At 44.5% G+C, this 24,487-nt stretch overlaps 1 protein-coding gene across 3 annotated transcripts in view; it reads right to left on the bottom strand.

Moving 5' to 3' along the window:
- Positions 1 to 24,487, bottom strand: part of PSD3 (pleckstrin and Sec7 domain containing 3) — a 110,140-nt gene that overhangs the window by 25,568 nt on the left and 60,085 nt on the right. For 2 of the 3 annotated variants that reach the window (XM_014958125.1, XM_014958126.1), the window contains 3 exons: positions 19,591 to 19,818; positions 10,369 to 10,412; positions 1,697 to 1,890 (listed from right to left, as the gene is read on the bottom strand). In XM_014958125.1, coding sequence (XP_014813611.1) covers positions 1,697 to 1,890; positions 10,369 to 10,412; positions 19,591 to 19,818 — 466 coding nt within the window. The remainder of the gene's footprint in view (positions 1 to 1,696; positions 1,891 to 10,368; positions 10,413 to 19,590; positions 19,819 to 24,487) is intronic. The other variant, XM_014958127.1, reaches the window with a different exon arrangement.

The following is a 24,487-nucleotide window of genomic DNA, read 5'->3' as shown; positions in this document are numbered from 1 at the left end:
GCAGAGTAAAGTGGCAGAATCCCCTCTCTGGACCTTCTGGCAACGCTTCTTTTGATGCAGCCCAGGATGCGATTGGCCTTCTGGGCTGCAGCTGCACACTGCCTGCTCATGTCCAGCTTCTCGTCCACCAGCACCCCCAAGTCCCTTTCCTCAGGGCTGCTTTCCAACACCTCACCCCCTAGTTTGTATTGGTGGCAAGGATTGTTCTGGCCCAGGTGCAGAACCTTGCATTTGCTCTTGTTGAACCTCATGAGGTTCACCTGGGCCCACCTCTCCAGCCTGTCCAGGTCCTTTTGGATGACATCCCGTCCCTCTGGTGTATCGACAACACCACACAGCTTGGTATCATCCGCAAACTTGCTGATGGTGCCTTTAATCTCCCTGTCTATATCATTGATAAAAATGTTAAACAGCACCGGTCCCAGCAGGGACCCTTGAGGAACACCACTTGTGACTGGTTTCCATCTGGACTTTGAGCCGTTGAGTACTACCCTCTGGATGTGACCATCTAGCCAGTTCCTTATCCACTGATTTCGCTGGCTTGGAAACACCGACTTCCAATTGTACCTTCTAAAATATAACAGCTAAACATAGAATCATAGAATGGTCCAGGCCGGAAGGGACCTCCAAAGGTCATCTAGTCCGACCTCCCCACAGTCAGCAGGGACACCCCCAACTAGACCAGGGCCTCGTCAAGCCTCACCTTGAATATCTCCAGGGAAGGGGCCCCAACTACCTCCCTGGGCAACCTGTTCCAGTGTTCTACCACCCTCACAGTAAAGAATTTTTTCCTAATATCCAATCTAAATCTGCTCTTCACGTGATGTGAATGCCAAAGACCTTAGCCCAGCTAGGAGAGAGCTGCAGTTACTAGAAACCCATCATAAAGTCAGACTTTGCCTTCAGGATACTGTGAACCACGAGTAGATGATCATCAGCAATGATAGGGGGAAAATGCAGATGATCTGAGTAGCCTCTGCTGTTCCCAAGAACATCAATAGAAAACACACAAATGAAGATGTCCAAACAACAAAACGCACACAGGCGGATCAGAAGCCTTTGATAATTAGTACACCACAAATGTAAGTAGGACAAGAAGGAAAGAGGATAATTAAAATAAGAAAGAGTCACAGCAGGATTATTACAAAGAAGGGGGAGGGAGGAACTGCATGGCATAAATCTGGCTGTTACCAAAAGCTGCTGAATTTCATTGGGTATGTGACCAATGAAAGTAGGGAAGGGAATGGTTACAGCATCTTCCAAGTAGAGATAAAGAACAGCCTTTCTTTAAAGACAGACTCAGAGGGGAGGGCAGATTTGAAACAATCTGGTGTCACATAAGGAAAAGGAGAATTACCAAACTACTATGGAACAGCTACTGTAATTCACTTGAAATTGTTTTATCTTCTGTAAACCACGAGATCCATTTTCTCTTAGCACAAAAGATTCACATTGCTTTGCTCTATCACATTACTCATTATGTTCAAGCATTAGAGCTGCTGCAAATTGGACTGAACATTGTAAATCCTGGCCTAATAGTGCGAGTGTGATAATCCAATTGCTGCGTTGTTTGTTATTGCTGCAATTTCCCCTAATGAAGCAGCACTATTTGCCTTGAGAAGCACATGGGCTCATCGTAAGTGGCACTATGCAGAGATAACAAGAAAATGAGATGTTAAGAGTAAAAGATACTCACTTTTCTTTCCGTCCATATCTGCATGGCTTTTCCGAGCCAGAAATCCAGTTTTATACACAGCAGCATTGGGGTCATGAGGGATGTCCAGAAATGGGTTATTTGAGTTGCCAATTCGACTGACAGCCTTTGTCTGGCTCCCATTATCCTTTTCATCTGTACCTTCTGAGTGAGACTTTTTTTTCTCTTCTTCATCCCTTAAAAAGCAGTGAAAACCAAGCATGAACAAGGGACTCACCAGCAAAGCTTCATTTCAGTAATTCTTGCATGCACCTTGTCAAAACATACCTCTGTCTTTATAGGGGGCCCTATTTAGAGAGAAACCTAGACATGTACCAAACCAAAGTTGGATTATAGCAAAGCTTCAGTTCACCTACTTCACCAGGACAGGACATGGGAACCAGATTTCCAAAATGCCCAAGGTTCCCTTTAACAGTCTCAAAAGGTAAGATTTCAAGAGTGTTCTGTGTCCTGCAACTTCACCTATTTTTAATTTCACTTACTTGAGTGCTAAAATGCGAAATATTTGCCTGCTGGGCTCTCCTGAAAAATCTCCAATTTCTTCATGAGTTCACATGCAGATAGAAAGAATTAGATTACTACAGATCACCGTGGCTTACCCCTTAACTTAGCATATGAAACACAGACTCTACCTCCTTTTCTTTATTTTCCTCTGCAGACTAACATAAAAGTAGTAATTTAAAAATAAAAACTACACTAGGTGAATTATGTTATCTGTATTTTAGAAACAAAATGCTGCTCAAAATTCTACGTATTAGGGCAATGTATTCAACACAGCTCTTGGGGACAACAATGCAACCCATTTCAGCAAGTCACAAGCATTGCCTGACTAGTAAATGCCTTTTTGCACCTCACAGCCAAAGGCAAAAAGGACTAGGCAACCTAGAAAACAAAGGGTGTCCATCACAAGAGTAGGATGGTGGTTTTCAGAGAACAGGCCACTGAATCTGAGTGGATGGTGGATGTGGAGGAACTACAGTCAGCATCAGATTACAAAGCAGCCTTGTGTCTTTTGAAGTCCCCACACATTCCCCTCCAGATTACTGGGAAAGGTGTCAGGGAGGATGAAGGCTGTCATTGGAAAATCATGGTAGCTATGCTTCTCTTAAGAGCAGCACCTGATTAAAAAAAAAAAAAAAAAAAAAATCATTATCATCTGAGTGTAATTATTGCTAATAGTAGGGGTGGATTTCAAGCTGCTGCACCTCACTGGATCCAGATGATCTGTAGAGAGCAAGCTCAGGCAGACCTGTCAGTCATACACATACGTTCAAAGGTGTGTATCAGACAAGGATTAGCAAGCTTATGTCAGTCCATAAGCTCCTTTTGGGGCACACTGCAACCATGTCTGCTTATGGGGCATCTAAAGAAATGTCACTCTAGAACTGCAGGCTAGAGTAACAATCTGTCCTGCTCTCTGCTAAAATGGTTTTCTAGGGAATAACTTAGGCTGAGGAGATACAAGGATAATAGACCGGTGTGACAAGGACCCCAAATCCAGAGACACAGGGGATTTATTAGTGAGCTCAGCAGCGTGAGGGCATGTTCCCAAGCATTTGACTTTGACCACCTCATATTACTTTGTGTTTGGCATGGTCTGAGGCCAGCACAGTTCCAAACAATTTCCAAACAACACACTAGGAATCAGCACAGTCACAGACCACCTCAACAGGCAGTATAGAGGCAAGCATCTTCTTTTGGAGGGCAAGACTTTTCAACAGTATGGATACAGATGCTGCACATTGACATTCGGTCTGAGAGTCACACAGAGGTGCCAGACATTTGATTTAGTTGCAAGAGATACAGCCAAGGTGGTTCACCATACCATCATGGTGTTGTGTTGCAAGGTCTCCTGATTAAGAGGAACAAAACTTTCACCTGAAGACCTGATTCCTGCAAGGGAGAGAAGTCCTTGCATCATTCAACCTATTGGTAAGTGCTTTCCCATGCCAGAACAGAGAGATCTGCAAAAAACTTTTTTTCGGTAAAAGCAATAAGGATTTCTTCATGCATGCTTTGGTTGAAGCTCTCTCTTAACTGAAAGAGTATAGGAAGTTTGTTCCCACCCTTTCTGTGTCTCCCACACTTACTAGCTGCTGGCAAGTCTGGACCATTGTGTGACATGTTTCTTAGATACGTGTCCATTCCAGGAGCAAATTCTCTCAACACAAGTCTGTGGTACATAATCCAGACTAAATTCTCTCATAGGGCACAAGCACTCAGGCTGATTTGTCACATAGAAGTGCCTTGTGAATTCTGGGATCTCAGCCAAGGACACAGAGGATTTCTCCTTGTCAGCAGAGACCTACTGCAATAAATGACTTAGCATTTTTTTGGAATAAGCTATCTCCTTTGGAGCTATGGGAGTGAATTATCTTCTACTGATCAACTGTCCTGTAGGGATGTATTGGTGCCCTTATCCAAGTAGCCACAGACGTTGTAATGAGCAGTCCTGGGCATCCTAGACACCACTAGTGCTGGGGACAGTGCTCTCGAACTCAGCATCTCTGGGGTAGCTATTAAACAGGAATTCTTCAAGAGACAAATGCAGACACAGGGCAGACAAGGACAAAATAGCATCTGCTGTCACGACTACTAGTAGCACTGAACAAACCTTTAATTGGTCCTTTCATCTGTCATTGAAAATAGGACATCCTTGAGACTCGGGCACTAGTGAGAGCTGAGTGCTCTGACAAGATTCATGAGGTCAAGATGCACGAGCCAGTCTATAAGATGCAATGAAGGGAACCAGACAGGCAGCAGGGACTCATTATAGAGAACAAGAAATGAATGAACAGCTGAGAAAATAGGACCAAAATGAGCCTCTATCTCCCTCTGATCTTGAATGTGAAACACCAGCGGTAATAAAACCAGGGGATCTAGGACCCACCTCTTCAAATACTCCATGTTGCTTCAGTGGTCAAACACAAGAAGAAAGCAGGATAATTGGGAGGACTTTCGAAGTGGCAAAACAGTTCAGGTATTAGCCTTTGCTTACGTAACCTCCAGCGTTGGAGGAATAGATAGGACCTGGATAGGCTTTATCAAGGACATAACAATTTGAGCTTACTTCTCACCAGCCTTTAGGGTATGGCTGCAAGAAGCAAGAACTGCAGAAAATTCAGCTGGCCTCTGGATACATACACTTGAAAGCTGATCTTTGCTTGAAACCCTAGCGTGTGGTGGTGCAGCTGCTTCCTCATCCTCAGATGGCTCTCACAGACGATTCAAATCCTGTAACATCCCCAGAGTGAAGGCCTCCAGTGATGCAGAGGTAAGAGTCAGTGGGTGGTGTCTCTGTGCAGGTATGTTCAGTGTCATGGCTCTCGTGTCACACAGGCAGAGCTCAGGTCCTTGTCAGGGGCAGACATGGCATGTCTCCTTTCCACTTGGTACAGGAAATAGCCCATACCTGTGCCTTTGGAGAAAAAAAACCCACCATGTCGGCTCCAACACACATTTCATTAGCAAAACGTCATAATGAGGGTCCATTTAGGTTTGGAGAAGTCTCCGGAGATTTTCTGTCTTCGATCAGCAGAGGGAGATTGTTGCTGGCTCTGGATCTGGGATTGATTCCTCTGAAGACCCCTCTCTGATGACTGAAAGGGGCTGATGGCTGTGAACCCTCGCATAGGTACTAGAGTCTCTGCTCTGCAGGGCAGCGGTGACAGGAAAAGGCTACCACCTTTAGAGGTTCTCCAACACTCTGCTTATGGCATGTGATATTTTCAAGACTTCCCAAGACAAGGAGCTTCAGTTCCATCTCTCTTAACTTGTCTCTTCGGAAAAGGACCTGCAGACAGAGCAGTAACCAGGGCACTGGCAGCCCATGAGAACTAGCACACCAAAGCCAGAATCTGCCTCCTCTGTCACTTGAAGACACAGCATTGAAACAGCAATGTTTGTGTTCCCAAATGCATGATCACTGGCAACCGGAAAGAGTTTGCCTCTTAAACATGCAGATTTGAAACACATGCAAAAATTCAGATATTGCCATTTTGATGAAGAAATAAATTTTTGCCTCTCCGCAGAAAGAGCCTATACAAGAAAGTCCCATTTTTGTCTTCAGGGAGAAAATTACCATCCAGTTCTCTCAGTAACAAAACTGTTTCTGTATGGCCTACGGTCTGATTTGAGGCTCTGCCTTGGAAAAATGCTGAAATCACTAAGCTGAAAAGACAGGGCCAAGCCCTTCATTCTTAAAAGTCTGCTTCGTCTCTGCATTTGTTCAAATAGAAAATTTACATGACATGGCAAAAGCCTGAGTTTATCCATTTAAAAATTGGCATTTAAAAATATATTCAGATTTGTAACATATAATTATATGAACCTGTGGAACTGATAGTATCTGTGTTAGGAAACTGACTTAAGAAACCAGTGAAGTTTTGGCACCTTTCCCAAAAGGAGGAGAGAAGAAAGGAGAACCAGATGATTCCCATCTGACCCCCCTCTCTAAAAGCAATCCTGAAGTTGCAAAGAAGAAGCATCCTAGAACTTGGGAGACAAAGAGTTAATTACAATGGGGAGAGATTTCTGGGTCTGACCTAGAAAAAGGTGAGCTTCAGCACAGACGTCTTTATAATCACCCTGGTCTCAGCGTCACAGTTTGCCGCAGGAAACACAGAAAGGATTTGGCAGCGGCCCTTTCCCACCATCACTGTCTCAAAGACCTATTTTGGTTTGGCTCGAAGGAGAGTGTTTTTCAGTGCAGTTCAGAAAAACAAAAAAGTATATACTGTGTCCATGTCTAAAATTCTCCGGGAAAAAAACCCTGCATCATCAACTAGGCAAAAACCAAATGATTCTCCTGAAAACTACACTATCTTGCTGACAGAAATCTTTCAGGATACAAATTACTCAAATGCAGCCATTTAGTTTTTGCGTTTTTTTTAAGCAGCACTTTGGGATTTCATATGTTAATTCTAGATCACCACTCAGCCTATTTTAAGATTATGATTTTATTCCTATCACCTTAAACAGGAAGGAGACATAATATTACAAACAATGGAGAAAAATAATGTTAACCACTACATTTCCATGTAGACATCATGCAAACAAAACATATTTAGCTCTGGCACCTTTGAAATCAAACAAATTTTTCTTCTTCAGCTTAAAACTGATGATGATCCTTGCAAAAGAGAAAGGATGAGAAATACCTAACAAAGCCTGGGCCATAAAATTATAGACAATGGGCCTGAAGGGATGTTAAGAGGCCAGTTAATCCATCTCTAAAACTCTAAGGATGGATCCACTCTTCCTAACCCATTCTGGAAAGACTAACCAGTTCACAAAAACCTCCTCTGAAAGTACTTCCATAGCCTGTCCACGCAAACCTATGTGCTGGTTTGAAAAGCTTATTACTGGGAAGCATTTTTTAATGTTTAACCCAAACTTCCCTTGTTTCAAATTTAAGCACATCCACAATGGGTGAGAAGAGTAATTCACACACTTCTCCTCTGATACAGCCTTTATGCACTGAAAAAAATACACTTGGGTCCCTCTCCTCGGTGCTCCCTTTTCCACTTGAACAAGCCCAATTCTTTGAATCTCACTGCTAATGTCCACAGGATCTTGAATTCCTTTTGTCTTATGGGTGATATCAGAGTTGAAGGCCAAAAGTTTACCATTTGAGGATGAAAAAATTTCATGGAAATATCAAGTCCCTCCAGAAAATGTAAGCAGTATGAGAAATTATGACATGATTATTGGGGCTACATGCACTACTGGGGTGGTTCCAGTGACTTCAGTCCTCTGGAAACAGGATGCATTGGACTAACTGCATGAAATAGTACGTAACTTCACTGCAGTCAGTAGGAACTTCTGCTAATGACTTCAGTGAGGTCCCATCACTACTTCATGTTTTGCTCGCTGTTCAAAAAAATGAACCACTGTCCAACAGACAGGAGAGATCTAGAACTGTAAGCAGTACAGAGGAAATATGGAATGAGACAAAAAACAGGATAATAATGTTTCTGATTGTTAGTTTTCCCCTACTGCTTTTCTCTTTTCTCTCCGGACACTGTACAACAAGGCCAGCAAGAGGAAGCAGCAAGCAAAGGCATGCCAAGCAAATGGCAGTGTTTTCTGGCAGTTCTATTGTGAAAAGTCACCCAAAAATTTAGGGGGTGCAGTGTAGAGTAGGAGCATTCAGGATCCCACATTCACCAGTTCAGGGTAAATTTGAGGACAGATCTGTTTATTTTACAGATCATAGTATGTGATTCGCTTTTAACCTTTCAGAGAACTTGAACCTGGAACTACCGCAGAAAAATCAATCTCTCTTCCAGAGCCGTACTTGCACTTCCCTGATCATAAAGGATAAACGAATACTACTACTGAAATTCTCTGAAGTACATCAGCTGATTAAGGTGCCATTTCTCTTGACTACAACACTGGAATCAATGGTAGCCCTTTCTTTCTGGGGCTTTGGATCAGACTGTAATTCTACTGGAAATGGACAGCAAAACATCTAGGATGATGACTCACCTAGCTCCCAACTAGTAAGATAAGGATCATATAGCAGTTTTCCCCCCATTTTATCTATCACTGTTACCCTCCCCTGCCTATGGACCTACTGACAGTCATTAAATCCAGCAAATAACATACTGCCAGAGAAGCTCTTACACTGTTGCTTAGCTCATAAAAGAGAGTCTTAGATCCTCAAAGGGATTCTGGCTATAGGAAAGGCATTCCTTCCACATGCCAGCGTCATGAGGGAGCTTATGCTGAGTTTTGCAGTACTATTTCCAACTTCACCATACTTCCTACTTCCTCCCTTGCCAACTGCATCAGGGAAGCAAAGAGATACTTTTTTGGAAAGGAGAGAAGATCTTCCTCAGTCCCATCACAACAAAACCAACTATATCCACTTCCTATCCACCCTTCTCTGCAGATCATGATAGCAGAGCAAGAAGCATTGTGCCTTCTCCCTCTAGCTCAGGCAATGATGGGGCTCCTTGAGGTGATTACACCAACCATATATCTCTGTAAAAGTGAGGAGAAACACATTCATGCTCTCTCTTCCAGCCAGCACTCTTAGCCCTAAAGGTAAAGGCACAACATCTTTGACTATGACCAGCATGAGCTTTGTTTCACAGCATGTTAAGTAACTGTCATATCAGTCCCAGCTATATGTCCAAGTTTGAGACTGAAATGGACAACTGGTCACATTCTACTGGGAGAAGGTGGGTTTACATCCATATCCAAAAGCCTTATTTAAGGAGGATTCTGCTTTTCCAGCCTGCTTACAACTTTCCCCCAAACAATTCATTAGCAATGGTATGGACTGTACTATGTAAACGTCGAAGCAGTTACTACCTATACAGGAACAAGCTATCTCATAAATCACCTTGACTGAAGCTCATGGGAGCAGAGCCAGGAATGAGCCAGTTCCCACCTGGAGGCTGCCCAAGAGTATTAGACACAGTATGGTCTCTTGCCAAGAGCTGGAGGAAAATTCTGACATCAAGAAAGTCACATAATGGATTCTGTTATGTCTAAAGTGCCTGTGAAGGAGTATCTTGCAAACAACTGTGGTGGTGTGACATGTAAGACACAGTATATTCCAGGTCCAAGACACAGTTTGGGAAAATGTCTCCCATCACACCTTTTATGAGGCTTATCAGAGATGGAACTTCTTGGTGATTCCCTTTACTTCTTGGTGATACACCTTGCTCACTACTCTGACATTATTTCACACATTTCTGAACAGGAGCTGCAATCCCAGTTGGGACCAGCAGCCCTTGTACATAAGGATGCACATTCTGACAAGAAGTTCATTTGCAGATGATGAACTTAAGGAAGATCAGAAGCTAATGGGCTTGCAAGACCTATGGCAGTTTTTAGGTCTTCTACCAGAAGAGTTGCAGGAGCATGCATCCTAGACAGGTGAGGTTTCAGATGTGTAAATTCACACAGGTGAACATCTTGTACAGTCAAAATAGATAAAAGACATCATTCTTTAATTACACACCAAAAGCCACTATTCTGCAGGAGGCAAAATCTAAAGCAGACCCCACCTACTCTTTGCTGGCATACCTAGACCACATAAAACCTAAGCACAGAGAAATGTCAGTTTAACACAATCAGAAACTGAAGCTCTTTCCGGTCTGCAGTATTTCCATAGTTAACAAGTGTTAGCCTGTCGAAAGCAGCTAAAGATGGGGGATATCAGACTTTGTCCAATTTATCATCTTTCATATTAGGTTGTTGTCAAGTTATCCATAGTTAATCAGGAGACAAACCAAGACAATAAACCAACAGCAGGAAACTCAATCCAAGATGTGTGTTTCTATTCAGTGGTTCTGACACAATGTACCGAAAGATAAAGGGAGAAGTCAACTTCTGTTTTATTTATGCAGTCATATAACAATGGAGGATTTAATTTCTCTCTTTTCAGGCTGAAGTTTCCTACTAAATGAAATGTCCTCTTTCCTTACAAATGCAGTTGGCTCCTATCATTAACAACTCCCCTTGCTGGAGAAACAGATGAGGCAGTATTGCCAGGTCATTCATTAGCAGAAAAACAAACTCATTACGTACGCTGGCTATCTTCTACAGGATTTGGAGCCCACTCAGACAGTGACATAGATGTATAAGCAGATTACTACACAGGTACTATTTTTACATTCCTAATTTCTACACAGTATACTTACACTGCCCATTCCAACTTCTCATTCTTGATTGAATTGTAGAGGGCCTGCAAAGGGAGAGAAATGAGATGGTATTATTGTGTGACCCCCATTGCACATACATTAATATGCTGAGGAAAATTACCTAACCAATACCACAAGCAAGCTGTCTCTGATCAAGGAAGTACCATATCTGCTCATGGTAATGCAAAAGTCTTGAGCAGAAACCTCATCTAAGGAAAAAATACCAGAATGCAGGGTTTGAGATTACAGACATTTTCTCAGGCAGGTTTTTGGGTTTTGTGGTTTGGGGCTTTTTTAAAATAACCCTGTTAAGTTTGCAGAAGTCACAAGATTACAGACTTGGAATTCAAGGTTCAATCTAATTTCTGATAGTCAGTGGTTTGGGTTTTTTTGGTCAGTGACTTTAGATTTCACCATAGGGGCTTACCTGTAAAACTATGCTACAATAGCAATCCAAAGCCTATGAGCCCAACAGACACCTCAGTGCTTCCCAGCCACACACCCAAACATAAACGTGTTCCATTTCTACGTGGAAAACTGAAAATGAACAATAAGCAGCTTTCATGTTTGAAGATCAATGTCTTGGACTGCTGCCTGTTAATAACATTACTCTTTCCATTCATAGGAAAGATGCCAATAGGTTTGACATCAAAGGTCACAATTCTGTTGTTGACACCAGCCTCCAAAAAAAAAAAAAAAAGGGTCTGGAGGCTGACTTATGCCTGGGTGCATATCAGACAGTTGGGATGGATTTCTTTTGAGAGGGAGTAGGTATGAAACTTGGATAACTGTCTGATTTTAGCCCTGCAGTAACTGAGGCATACAATGGATAAATGCCTGCTATTACTACAAGCTAATGGAGTTCTTCAAATAGGCCACTTGACTCAAGTGAAGTATTTTGGTATGGAATGTCCCTGATTCTCACACTTATAATCCACATTTGTAATTTACCTTATATACATAGCTAGATTTACTCCCTCTGGCACATAACTCCTACACAGCCTCAAAATATGTTAACGTGTAGAAGAACTGTTGATGCACATGATTACAAAAAAGTAGCACATCAAGTATGAACAAGCCTGAAAATCACATACTATAATAGCTATGACATACTCAACAGAAACATTAGCATTTAGATAGCCTTTACTCTGACCCAAAACAGAAATAATTTGGAAATTTGAAGAGTTGAAACTAGTCTTCTGCATATGCCACAGCTAAATGTGCAACGAGAATCCCATGAGGTAACCCACCGCTCAACCTGCAATCCACTGGCTCCTTGCTGAATCTTGCACAGTCTATTTGAAGATCCTTAATATTCAGTTCAGTGAAAATCTGGCTTGCTTGAACCATACACAAGAAGGTCAAACATACTGCTACAACTTGCCTCATGCTACACATGCAGCAACTTTTAGTCACAGTGTACCATAAAAGCAGGTTTCTTAGAGCAACAGAACAGATATGACCACCAGGAGGAATCACCCCACAACCTACTTACAGTGCTAGCAGAGAGAGGTCCCCACTGCTAACAGGGCTTGCTGTGATACTCACAGCAATAAGACGAAATATTTCCAACTCTGGAGTTTTCACTCTCTGTTTCTATTTATCCTGTCTTCTCCAAACTTGTATAAGGAGCTCTGATCCAAAGGCAAACAGCCAGAGAAAGGTAAAGTAAAGGGCACTGCTGGCAGTTTGTACGCACTTTGCTTAATTTTCAGGTGAGAGCTATCAAGAGATTTTAAGCCTACCCTGCAGGAAGAAAGCAAAAGAAAGGGCTAACATTTCTCCTACCATGCAGCCAGCAGTCCAGCAGAAGTAGACGCACCTTCATTTTTTTGCCAAGCTGATGCTGACACTGATTCCCTGGGGTCACCCAGTATGTTCTATTAGAAGCCAATATGTTTCTAATGATTTGGCCAAAGCCCCCTCTTTGACTTGTCTTTTTCTTCCTACTATGATTAAAATATTCTCTTACGTTTTGAGCCAGGAAACGACTTCCACACATAAGGCAAAGAGGCTGCATTTTTCCCAGTTACCTCCCCATTTTTTTCAGAAGCAGCATTTTTTTTCCCCAGCTGGTTGGACGAGCATTTGAAACGTAGCAATAATCTGGCCTGGGGTGTCAGAAATGCCTGTTGTTGCTCTCTGGCCTAAATGCCTACAAAACTGAGTCACAACCTCTGAAAATGAACACCTGCCCTGTGCAGTACTGCTTTTTATGGGATTTTACTGCTAAGGAATTCTCTAGGGATCACTGCAGCCAAAGAGCAGGACATACAAAAGCAGCACTCCAGATTGGTGCAGGAACAACAAATGCCCCAGGCTTTTGCCTTGTGGAAAGTGACATGTGTTCATCCCAATCTTTACTAATGAGCCAGACTCCATCTTCCTTCTTTAGGGAGTAACAGATACCAACCCAGTCATATGGCATACATCTGACAAAGGACAGAGTGTCCCCCACAAAGCATCAAATATAGCCTCTCAGAAAGTCTCTGCTATTTACAAAAATGAAAGAGAACACCCTAGAGAGTTCCCTGAGCCTGGGCAGCTGTATACAGGGCATGCTTAGGGGGTCTACCAAGCATGTTCAGTGAGACCTCAGTACATAGACCTCTCAAGGGGTAGAGGTACATGAGTTCTCATGCCCCTAGACCACCTCTGTTGTGGAGACTGCAGCTGGGCTGTGCGCTCACCACTGTACTCACCAGCCTTTTAGAGCTGCTTTACGTTCCTTCTCCAAAGCAATTTATGCTTTAACATTTTCCTGATGTCTACTGGGCTCTCGCATGATCTGCAGAACAAAAATTTCCTCTTCCCATGTTTTGCAACCAGTAGCAGACATGTACAGCCCAGCACCTGCTCTATCATTTATTTCATGGCTGTTTCCCAAGGCCCTGATTCAGACAGCAGCTCTTTTCAGTAGACGTTTCTCCAGAGTATGATTAAATCAAACAAACTTGGAGACAAGTTAAATGCTTCACTAAATTACAACAAAGCTGATCAGAGATTATGGTGGGGACATGACTTTCACCGTACTAAACTAGCCGCAAGGACAGGTTTTATTAACCCATGTTTTCTCTCTGGGAAATGGAAGGAAAAAAAAAAAAAAGCTCTGATTTAAAGCGCTGTTACAGTTTGACAACAATCACAGCTTCTTACCTGCTAGCCTGGAAAGTGCTTGGTAAATTTGCTACCTAAGCCAGGAAACTGGAGGCTGGACTACAGCAGGGAATGCCAGAACGAACACTGCACAGGTCTCATCTTCCAAGCTAGACTGATACGACTTGGAAAGGGAGAGACTTTCTATCTCTTTTGGCACCCAAGGCTACTGTAGGCAGGATCCAAACCCCCCCAGCCACCAACTACTCAGCAGTATCCAACTTCACTGCTTAAGCTCTATTACCCAGACCACAGAAACCCACTCCTTACAGCTTTCCCTTTTCTGAGAATTGCTGATCTCTGGGTCCACTACACCTGAGGCCCAGCACTGCTCTAACCTTCCTGGAGAAACAAATGCAATTTTGAAGGGAGAATGAAAGAAATTAACTGCTGCATAAAACAGAGTAGCAGGCAACATCCTAGACACCTTCCTTATTTTTAAAAGTCCAGTGCTGTTTCCTACAGCGCCAATTTGACCCTTAGCAGACTGCAATATAACAAAACAATGGGATTTGTTATGCATTTGTGGGATTTGTTTGTATTTTTTCATAAACTGGGCAAGAACCTTTTTTAAGTGGAAGCCTGTTACTCTGTAAGAAGCTGTTGAATTCCATCCCCATTTTCCCTTTGGTGAGCACGTACGTCACCTAAAAGTCCAGATTTTGACAAGCTCTCACCACTTGGTACTTTTATTCCAATTGGAAAGAAAAAGCAAAACTATGCAGGGAGAGCTTCTGAGATCTCCTGTTTATTTCACAAAGCTGCCAAGAAGGAAAGGTCACTCGCCATCCTCACCTCCCTCAAAACCTTGTCACAGGCATAAAGGATTGGACCCATTTAAACGGGCTGCTGTGGGCACCTGCCGACTGCCGGCGACGCTGTGACTCAGCCTCTGCATGCAGCAGCAGCAGCAAACGTGAGAAAGGCACAACCAGGTGTGCACACAGGGACAGAGACACAACGAATTATCCAGATACTCATCTCAGTACATCATCTAGGTCACAAGTATACACAGGGTCCCCAAAGCCTGGCCAGCGGGGTGCAAGAGGTCCCAGGGCACCGTGTGAACCCTTCCTTCGAAAGGCAACTTAAGGCTGGCTCTTGAACCAGACTACTGACTTTCTGTATACACCAGCCAAGAGGGAAAGGAAAACACGGCAGGTATTTCTTATACCTGCTCTGTGCACAAAAGAGAAGGAGCCAGAAAGGCCTGCCGTGAGCAGGTAAACAGGCAAAATCAAAACTGAGTTCAGAGAGCCAGCAGGGATGACCTAGACTGTCTTCTCCAGACTCTCTGCCCACACGCAGTCCCAGCCTGATTTCTGGAGTCGTCGTTGGGGGAATGACCATATTACAGGAGATACCCCAGTTGGCTTATGCAGACCCCAGGACTGGGATGCACTTGTGCTCTCTGACCGAGGACCCTGCAGCCACTGTTAGAAGAAGCCCTGCCTGAGCACATTTCTTCTTCACCTCCAGCTGGTAGCAGCACTGTTGATCCCAGGCAGCCAAGGAAGCCCCAGTCACACCTCTGGGCAAAGATTTGCTCAGTCTTTGCAGTAAGAAGTACTCAGTCACAAGTTCTGCAACTCTCCCAGTCACCCAGCACTGGCCCATCAGCTCTGCCCCTGGGACCACAGCAGGCAGGCAGGCATCACCCACAGCTCCCACCATTCGTGGTTTATTAGAGGGAGGAAAACCACAGAAGTATCAGAACCCTACAAAAAAACCCACAACCAACTAGGTTACAGAGGCAACAACAGACATCACCAGTGTCTGCATGCCGTCCTGAAAGGTGTTAATGTGCCTGTCCTTTGGACCCGGCTGTGTCTCTGTGTCATTGCCTTGTGCCAGGTTTGGATGACACATTGCTATATACCACTCCCCATTTGCTGCTTAGGTTGACCCTCCCTGAGAACTGTTATTTGCATACAGATCTACACTATTTCACCATCTCCTATTTGCTGCTCTCCCCCAAAACCCAGATCTTGACATTTTTCTCCTCTCCTCATGCATGGATCTGTAACACCTGGTAAGACAAGGATAAGGGCTCTGATCACTGAGTGCCTGTAGCTCCTTGCCAGGCTCAAAGCCCACATCCCCAGTGTCTCACATATTTTGCCCCTTCTGACACGGATGCAGCAAGGATGCCAGAGTAGTACCCCAAGAAGCCCGTGGGTTAGTGCATGGCATGGCATGTCTGCTGATATCACTCTCAATTTCAAATTCCACTGGTTTGTACAACAAACGTTCTTCTAACAAGCCGGCATACATTATTCATAAAACAGCACAGAGCTGTTCAGCAGCATATGGAACCGATGAATGTTGTTTTGGTGTGGGTGGAGATAGGGTTGATAGGAATGTTTTAGGGGGAAGGAAAGGAGATCATTTCACCCAGGGAATTTCAAGTGCGTCACCAACTGGAGGAGAACATTTCTAAGAGAAACTCCTCTGTGAAAAATCTGGTTTGTATGGAGAAAGGGGGGGGGGGGGGGGGGGGAGGAAAAAAGGAAAAAAAAATTGTGCCAAATATATCATGAAAATTTGTTTTCCCATGATGCCCATGCTGGATAGTCAGACAAAAAAGGGCTGCCTGGCAGAGCTGCACTTTGTGTCAGACAGACTTGGTTGGGCAGGCTCCAAGGTGCTCCTCCTCCTTACTATTTAATTACTGTGAACAGAGGTTTTAACAGAGAGAGATGCTATTTGAGACAAGGCTGGTTAGGGAGATAGCCAGGTCCTTGGAGTTAATAATTAATTACCAGGCATTCTCAGTCTTACGACATTAACTGCTTACCCTTTTAAATAGTAGTAAATTGGAGATACGTGTCTAATTAGAGAGTTGTAAAATGTTTTGGAGGATTGAACAGAGAGAGAGAACTTACAGAGATGGAGTGGGAGAAAAGTGGGTTGGGAGGGGGAAAGGGGGGGGGGGAGGGGGAGAAGAAAAAAGGAAAGAAAGATTGTGCCAGATATATCATCATAAAATAGAAAAGGATGGTTAGCTGGGGCTCCTGAGAGCCAAGAAATTAATGCCACACAAGACATACGTCCTCTGTAAAACTGATACATGGGGGTTGTTAGAAAAGATTTGTTCTATACTTGGTGGAGTGTTTCATCAATGTTACTGGTGAAGGCAGCATATTGAATTATTATGGGTGAAAAAATAAAAGACTAGGGAAGTGTTTTTTGATAGCGGAGCACCTACACAGCCCATTTCAGAAATTGTTTTATTGGCTCTGTGCATTTGCAGGCAGGACAGGCACAGGCACTCACTCTGCAATTCAGCCCATGGCTGCGGGAAACCAGAGTCTGTCGGGAGGAGAGACTGCTGAGCACGCTGGGTCACAGGGATGATCCTAAGGTCCTCTGACTCACCTTGCACACAGCCTGGGTTTGAGGCTACTCTCCCGAGAACAACAGTACATCAGTCCACAGTATCCCTTTTGCAGGTTCTCCTGCTGGCCTGAGGCTGCAATACCTGCCTGTAATACACAGCCAGGATGCATCACCCACTGGAGCCCGTATACGTACAGGTGCATGAGTGCATATACATGTGCGCCAAAGCACTACCTGGTGTTTTTCAATAAGATGATGGTCCTTGGGCTACCTAGCTTCTTTGGCACTGGCAGCAGGCAGAACTCATGTGCAGGCACCATGCTGGTGCCTTGTTCATACTGGCTAGAGCATAAGGATATGTAATACTCTCTAGCTCAGCAAAACAGGCTGAGTCACATAAGTGCAAAGTATGTTGCTGAGGCACAAATGGGTTAAATCTGTCTCCTTCCCCAAATCAGCTGAAGCCATCACAGAAACAGGTTTTGAGTATTGTAATTACTTTGTATGTGGAGCAGACAAAATGCAAGGCAGTCCAGACACAAAAGGGGAAACACACCCACAGAAATACAGAAGAGGACAAGACTACACATCAAGGCCTGCTTTAGACCAAGGGGATCTACACAGCACCAATGTCCAGAAAGCCCAGCCTAGAACTGAAGATATTTCATGAGAGGTGATGCACAAGCACATACTCAGGCTTCTACTGATAAAAAGACCTCCTTTGCAATGCTACACATTGGCAAGAACTTCCAAGTCTCTTCCACCAACACAACAGAAGAACTAAAGCTCAAATATAAATTTGTTCTTCAAATCAGTGACGTCTTAGCAAAAGAGATCGGCAGACAAAGAACAGAAGGGGAACAGACATATGGAAAGAAATGGGCTGCCCAAAATCACAAGACCAATCAGTGGAAGAGCTGCTTGTCATCTTGTCAACTGGGCAGGCGTCACTGATAGGCATGTAGGGATCTTCTCAGCCCTCTGTAACACAGCTTTTACAGGTCTTAAGATGCTCCACAGACACAAATACCTTTGTACAAAACTAGGAAATAGCACTACTAACAAAAACAAAGCTGCAGTATGCTTCCCAACTTACTGAGCTAGGCAGGAGAAGTGGGTGTCTCTCACACAACAACCTACGGCACTCAGAAGGTAGAAATGTGAATCCCACAGAGGGATGAACACAGAGTGTTGATTACTGCAGTAGCTAACTAACTGTGTCAGACACCATCCCTGGGAGAAAGTCCCTGCCCTGAGGACATTACGCCATGCATATACAATGGACACAAAGCCTGGGAGAGGGTACAGAGGTACAGAGATTAAGTGATTCACCCAGTGTCAAAAGACATGAGTTTCCACCATATGCTGAGACTTTTCATACATAAATCCTCCCACTGAATGCCATGCAATTATTTCCATGCCAAGGATGCAAGTGATCAAAAGAGCAGGGTCTCAGAGCACCTGCAAGATGCAGCCTTTACTTTGGCATTTGCTGGAGTAGCAGATACTGCATCAGCAACAGCCTGAGAATGATGGCCATGCTATTTCTCTGCCACAACCTTAGCAGTACACTATTTCTCAGTTATGGTCAATAAGGCCCTCAAAACAGAGCTTCCTGAAACTGAGCTGAATAAAATACTTTATTTCCATTTGCATTACTCTGTGATTAAAACCCTGCAGCTGAGGCTCTGAAATACCACACAACCTGTAAGTGAGCAGAGAGTGATCTGCTAGGAACTACTGTGCAGCATCGGGATCTTTTCACCATAGCAGAGGAGGTTTCTCTCAGGACAGATGTGAGATTTAGGGGACAGTAAAGAAAGATCCATGCATGTGCCTGCTTGTTTTCATGCACACAGACACAAGACATGGTTAAATGCCGTTGGCTGATGCTCTGCAATATTTCAGCCTCATTCAACACACCTTTGCAAATGGTTATATCCTTGAATCCCAAGAGAGAATCAATTAAAGGTACATTTGGTCACTGCATAAAGTTCACCCGACCCTTAGAAACACAGGGCACCTTTGGGAGGAAAACAGCTATTAAGGCTCCTGCCAGGGGTTCCCAGGTGCCTCTCAGTTACTGAGCGGGAGCAAGGAATGAGGAAAGAAGCAATACTGCATGGAGTGTGGGTCGTTTGCCTAGGAACCGAACAACCGGGCTCGGCTGAGCAAGGAGATGCAGCACACAGCCACTGTAGCAGCTGGGCATAGCCTGTGCTACCGACTGCTACAGTACACTAATGTATTCCTATAAACGCACCAGTGATGCCTTCCTAATAAATACTTGACGACAATATTTAATCATGCATGCAAGTGAGATGATAGTTTTACCTACCACCCACACCTGCTAACCCACAGAGCTGTAGAGAAGGATCAAAAACTATTTTGCTATGCAAAACCATTCCCATTAAACAGATAATCCCACGGACATCACTTGCCAACTCTGGCACCTTTCCTGAGAGCAGAGCAAGTTTTCACTGTTTACTATTGCACCAAGCTCAGTTGGTGACAGGGCATTCCTCTAAGACCCAATCGCTATCACACACCAGACCTTTTTCACCTTCAAGTCTCTCCTCAAGCCTACAGATTTTTTTCTGACCCAACAGCAGTTCTGTGATCACTGCAGATCATCTAGAGCCTTTAATTCCTGCAGAGCGTAACCTTTTCAACACCACCACCTCCACTCATAACAAAGAGAAATACTATGAATATTTAGCTATTTACCTTGCTTTCTTTAGTAGAAAACTCAGAGGAGTTGGAGATTTTCATAGATTTTGACCGATGGGACTGTCGCCAGAGGGATTCTTCTCGGGAGTATTTCACCGAACCTGTGGCTCTCACCCGGACTTTGCTGGTGCTCTGAACACTGTTAACTCCAATCATTTCCAAAAGTGAGCGTATGGGATGGAGGAGAAGAAAGCTAATGGCACTTCCCAATTCCCTGCAGAGGAACTGGAAAAGGTTACGTCTGGAGAGCCCAGGCTCAAGCAATCAGTGTTTGCTTGAAGCACACTAGGCTGTTTTCTCCAGCATCTTCAGGCACACTGTTTGGAGCCAGCCTGATTGTTCCAGGCATTGCTCACGTCACTGGACAGGGAAAAAAAAAAAAAAAGGGGAAGGAAAAAAAAAAAAAAGGAAAAGAAGAAGCTGATAGAAACTCCTCCCCTTGCTCCACTCCCCTCTCCAGCATTGACTCCCCCTTCACACACACACCAACAGCGAGAGGGAGAGAGGTGGAGAGAAAGATGCTGGAACAAATGCCAGCAGATCAAGCAAGAGATTCATTTTCAGTTCACACGGCCACACTTCCCTGCCTGCAACAGCCTGCCATGCTCATTACTGCCTGCAATAACAAAGGACACCGTAAAAAGTCTTCAATCACCTGCCAGTTACAGGCTTCTGGATGTGAGAAATACTGATGGATTCCCAAAGCACTGGAGAAACAAGTGAAAGCCCACAGCACCATAATGACGTTCTAGCAAGCCCCAGAGAGATTCCCCAGCAAATTTTCACTACTCTAAGCATTTGCACTCATTAGCCAGAGTCCTTGGGGTGCCTTCCCAGCAGGCAAGGAAGAACAAGACCACTTCCACACTTTACGAGATGCTTAGCACAAAAGAGGTGACTTTCCCAAGGTGGGCAGTGCAAACCAGTGCCAGAGCTGTGAGCAAGCAGCTGGGGACCCATCTTCCCCCGGAGCATCCAGGAGAGCCGTAGCTGGTAGCCCTCCACGAGCAAATCCCAGGCTCCAGCAGCCGACCCCACAAGCGATGCTGCTCCCGAGCCGTGTTCCTCACCAGTGGGAAACCCACACCACCCAGCGATGGGAGGGCCACTACCATGGCCCACACACGCCAGAGGCACTGCTCCAACCCACGGGAGCCCAGCTCCACAGGTCAGGCGCGTTCCCAGCGCCTGGAGGTGCTCCCCCCCACGCAGGGGGCAAGGGGAGGCTGGCACCAACGGCAGCCAGCCCTCTTACCAGGGGTGGATGTGCTATATAAGGGAAAAGAGATGTTTACCTCAATGTTGCAAAAGCACCATCATTTCTGGCTCCTGGAGACCCAGAGCGCAGCAGACTGTGCATTGCCATGGCAACCTGCTCCGATGAGTGAGAGAGATCTCAGCTCCGCTCGGCACGGGGTCGTGGCAGCTGCCGGCACATGCCGGGGCAGGTGGAGCAGCTCAAGCAAGCACCATGGTAGAAGTGGACAATGGGGGTATCATCCCGAACTCAGAAGGGGCAAACAGCTTGTGCAGAAGGAGCATGAGGAGCTGCAACACTGCGGCACAGGGACCTCACCACGGGCTAACACTGGGTCCAGCAACTTGCCACCAGCCCACCAGGCAGGGCAAGGCCAGCAGCACTGGGGTCATGGTCTGGAAGGACACCAGACCCTCTCATCCCACTCCCACCACGATGCACAGGGAGTTGCAAGTCTGCACATGTGGCTAGGGACGAGGGGTTGCTGCCCTAGCACACCAACATGAACGTCCTGTGCTGAAACACAGCTGGCCAAAGGCTGCGTAAAGGGGCTCCAGCTCCCCAGCTATTCATGCCCATTTGGTGTCAGCTGAGCTATGTTAAGGCAGGGTGAGAGTTTGCTCACCCTACATCACATGCATGACAGCACCCAGGAGCAGATAAGAAGCAGATGAATTGAGTGGGCTTTTCCCCTGGTTACACCTTCTCAGCCTCTTGCAAGCAGGGATTTATGTCCTTAGTGGGCAAATGGCTGGACATGCACATTATCATTCTAGGTGCATTTCTGCTTGTAAAAGACGTTGATGCCTCCCCAGTATGCAGCAAGCCTTTGGCCAGCAGTCACCCTTTGCTTATTACTGCCATGGATGCTACAGATGTAAATGCTACCCACAGATTGCAATAGGTGTGGACCACGCTGAAGGACACAGTCAGTTTAACAGGCAAAAAGGGACCTAAGTATCAACACGAAGTGTTCCCGAGGCTACCAACTTCTGATTCTCCACAGACCCTGCCTCTGTCCTGTTTGAGGTACAGGTTTGTTCCCACTTGGCAAAAAAGCAAAATGTATTCTCATTTCCACAACAGTTGGGTCTAGCAACCCCACCCCAACCTCACACATTAAGATCAAATCCCAGACGTGCTCCAACATTTTTACACAAATCTGTCATTGCTAGGGGGTACCTGAAGGAACAGAGGACCCTTTTTCTCTGGCAACAAGCAATTGCATGTTCTAAGTTACTTGTGCCACTTCCCAGAAAGGGTTTTATGTTACTTAACCCGTCTGAAATTATCCACTGCTAGTGGAAAAGCTTTTCAAAGAAAATCTCTTCTTAGAGGAAATTTTCACTGCAATCAAACAGCTCTAGATGAGCTAAGCAGCAGGTCCCGACAGGTGCTACGTAAATGGCCACAAATCACTCCCTATCCTACCAGCCCCCTGCCTAGCAGATTATTCTTGATCTTGGATTTATAAGGCCACCTCCCCAAGCACCCTCAACACATCCAAAATAATTATATTCCCTAAATATCACATGCAGACCTAGGCCAATGTGAATTACGCAAACCAATTTCATTATTAAAAGCAAGCTAGACTGAATCACAGCAACATTTCTCTTCTGTTGCCCACAGCACAGCACCATCGCTGCTGTCTAAGTGCAGCAGCTCTCCAACAAGCATCCTCTGAGCTGAGGTTAGCAGATCCTTAGGCAGGACAGGAACCTCAATTCATGAGGGAACAGGTCTGGTTCAGCTGTAACCAAGCAGCAGTCCAAAACACCAAGAATGACAGGCTGCATCGTCTTCATTTTTTTTTTTTTCATTCTCCAATGGAGTATGGAAAACACTTCTCTCTCAGCTCACACTCTCCAAAAGAGAGAGCCTCCTGAGATCATGCTTTTGAAGCCTTAAATGTCTTCAGCTCAGGGATTCAGCTCGGATTTCACCAGTGCCCCTGATTTTCATCTGCAAATGATAATACAATCTTGTACTCCTGACTGAGCCAGAAGCCCAGTGGCTTCTTCTGGGGAAAGACCACTCTTCAACGGTAGAGAAGTCCCCCCATTTCAGAAATTAGCACATACACAGGATTGATTTCTGTCTGTAACTGAGCAACAGAGATTTCTGAGGCAGAAGTGGGTTGTTAACATAAGTAGAGGGATAGAAAGGATTTTATTTTTAAAGGGAGGGTGATATGGCTGTGCAATATCAGAAAAAACAAAGCTATCCACACTCAGGGGACCCCTCCAGGTGTGTCAAGAAGCCATGATCTTCCCCTTCATCAGAGACCAGCAAAAAGGTGGTGAAAAAAGGGCAGAAAGGAGATATTCAGACAGTCTTTAGTCTGAAGAGCCAGTGACACCACTGGGCTGGCCAAAAGAATGGTGGTTCTTATTTACAGACCTTCCCTACCAGCACCTCTAAGGAGCAAACCGTAAACCAGCAGCAGAATTTGAAACTTTGGACCAAAACAGTTTCAGGAGGGAAAAAGCAGAGCCTCTACTCTTCCTGCCATGTCACCCTTTTAAAGCAACCCAAAAGCTTTACATCTGTCACAGGCACTATGGCAGACTACATCACCCATAGAGGAAAGAGGCAACCTTTTCAACTTACAGTGCAATAAGGTCCTCCCATCTCTTCCTCCCATCGGTCAAGTTTCCCTGGGAGGTCAAATGTTGTTACTCCTTGTTTGGTCCCCCTAACATCATTCAACACAAGAAGAAAATCAACAATACAAGAAGAAAAGCTATGGAGTTCAAAGTGAAATCAATACTGGCTTTTAGGGACCAAACCCAATGACCACGTTATTGTGTCTGAAGAACTCCAATGTCCTCACACAAAGCCGCAAGAATCCATTAGCATCATTTAAGCCTGATCCCAGTGACAAAAATAACAACAACAAAAGCCAACAAAATACATAAATACACACATATCAATTACCTGAAATACACTCTCAAGAGCCAGTTTGCTATTTGTGTAGCACAGAAAAGCAGCACTATTTAATGCTGCTATTAAATACTGTTTGTTAAATAAACATTAAATCTTTCATAAGATTGCTTTCCTTCCTCCTTGTTTTCTTCTTCTCCCCAAAATGGACAAGGCAGGGAAAGTTAATTCTCCTGGATAAGCTACTCATATATACAGAACTACAGTTCAACAACTGACCAACAGTAACATTACTGAACTGACATTCCTGTGATATTAAGATAATGATTTCTGAGGTCTGCTGCCCAGAGGGAGTTGACAATCAAGATTAAATCTAAATGTCTTCAACTGCCATCCCTGTAAACAGCAGAAACACTGGAGCAGCTACTTCATTTCTACATGCACAAGCAACAAGGTCAACAGAAAATCTAACAGGGTAACAGCAGGTATGGTGGGAGAATGAAGGATATTGATGAAAAATTTCAAAAGTATCCAACTAGCCTTCCCTATGAAATACTCCTATTTTCAACGAATTCCTGTACATTATTACCTGACATTTGCAGAAATGCTGGGTTTTATCCCAGTCTGAATTTACCAGAAAAAAAAAAATTGGTTGATGTGTTCAAGAAACAATCCTTTGTTTTCTTATGGTTTATGTTCTAGTACTGGTATTATAGTACCAGTGCTATAAGCTCTGAAGGAATCCCTGGGGAT

Source organism: Calidris pugnax, unplaced genomic scaffold (assembly GCF_001431845.1).
Source record: "Calidris pugnax isolate Ruff unplaced genomic scaffold, ASM143184v1 scaffold317, whole genome shotgun sequence".
In the NCBI taxonomy this organism is placed as follows: Eukaryota; Metazoa; Chordata; class Aves; order Charadriiformes; family Scolopacidae; genus Calidris; species Calidris pugnax.
Note: the sequence above shows the minus strand (reverse complement) of the source record. Positions and strands in the feature narration are given on the sequence as shown.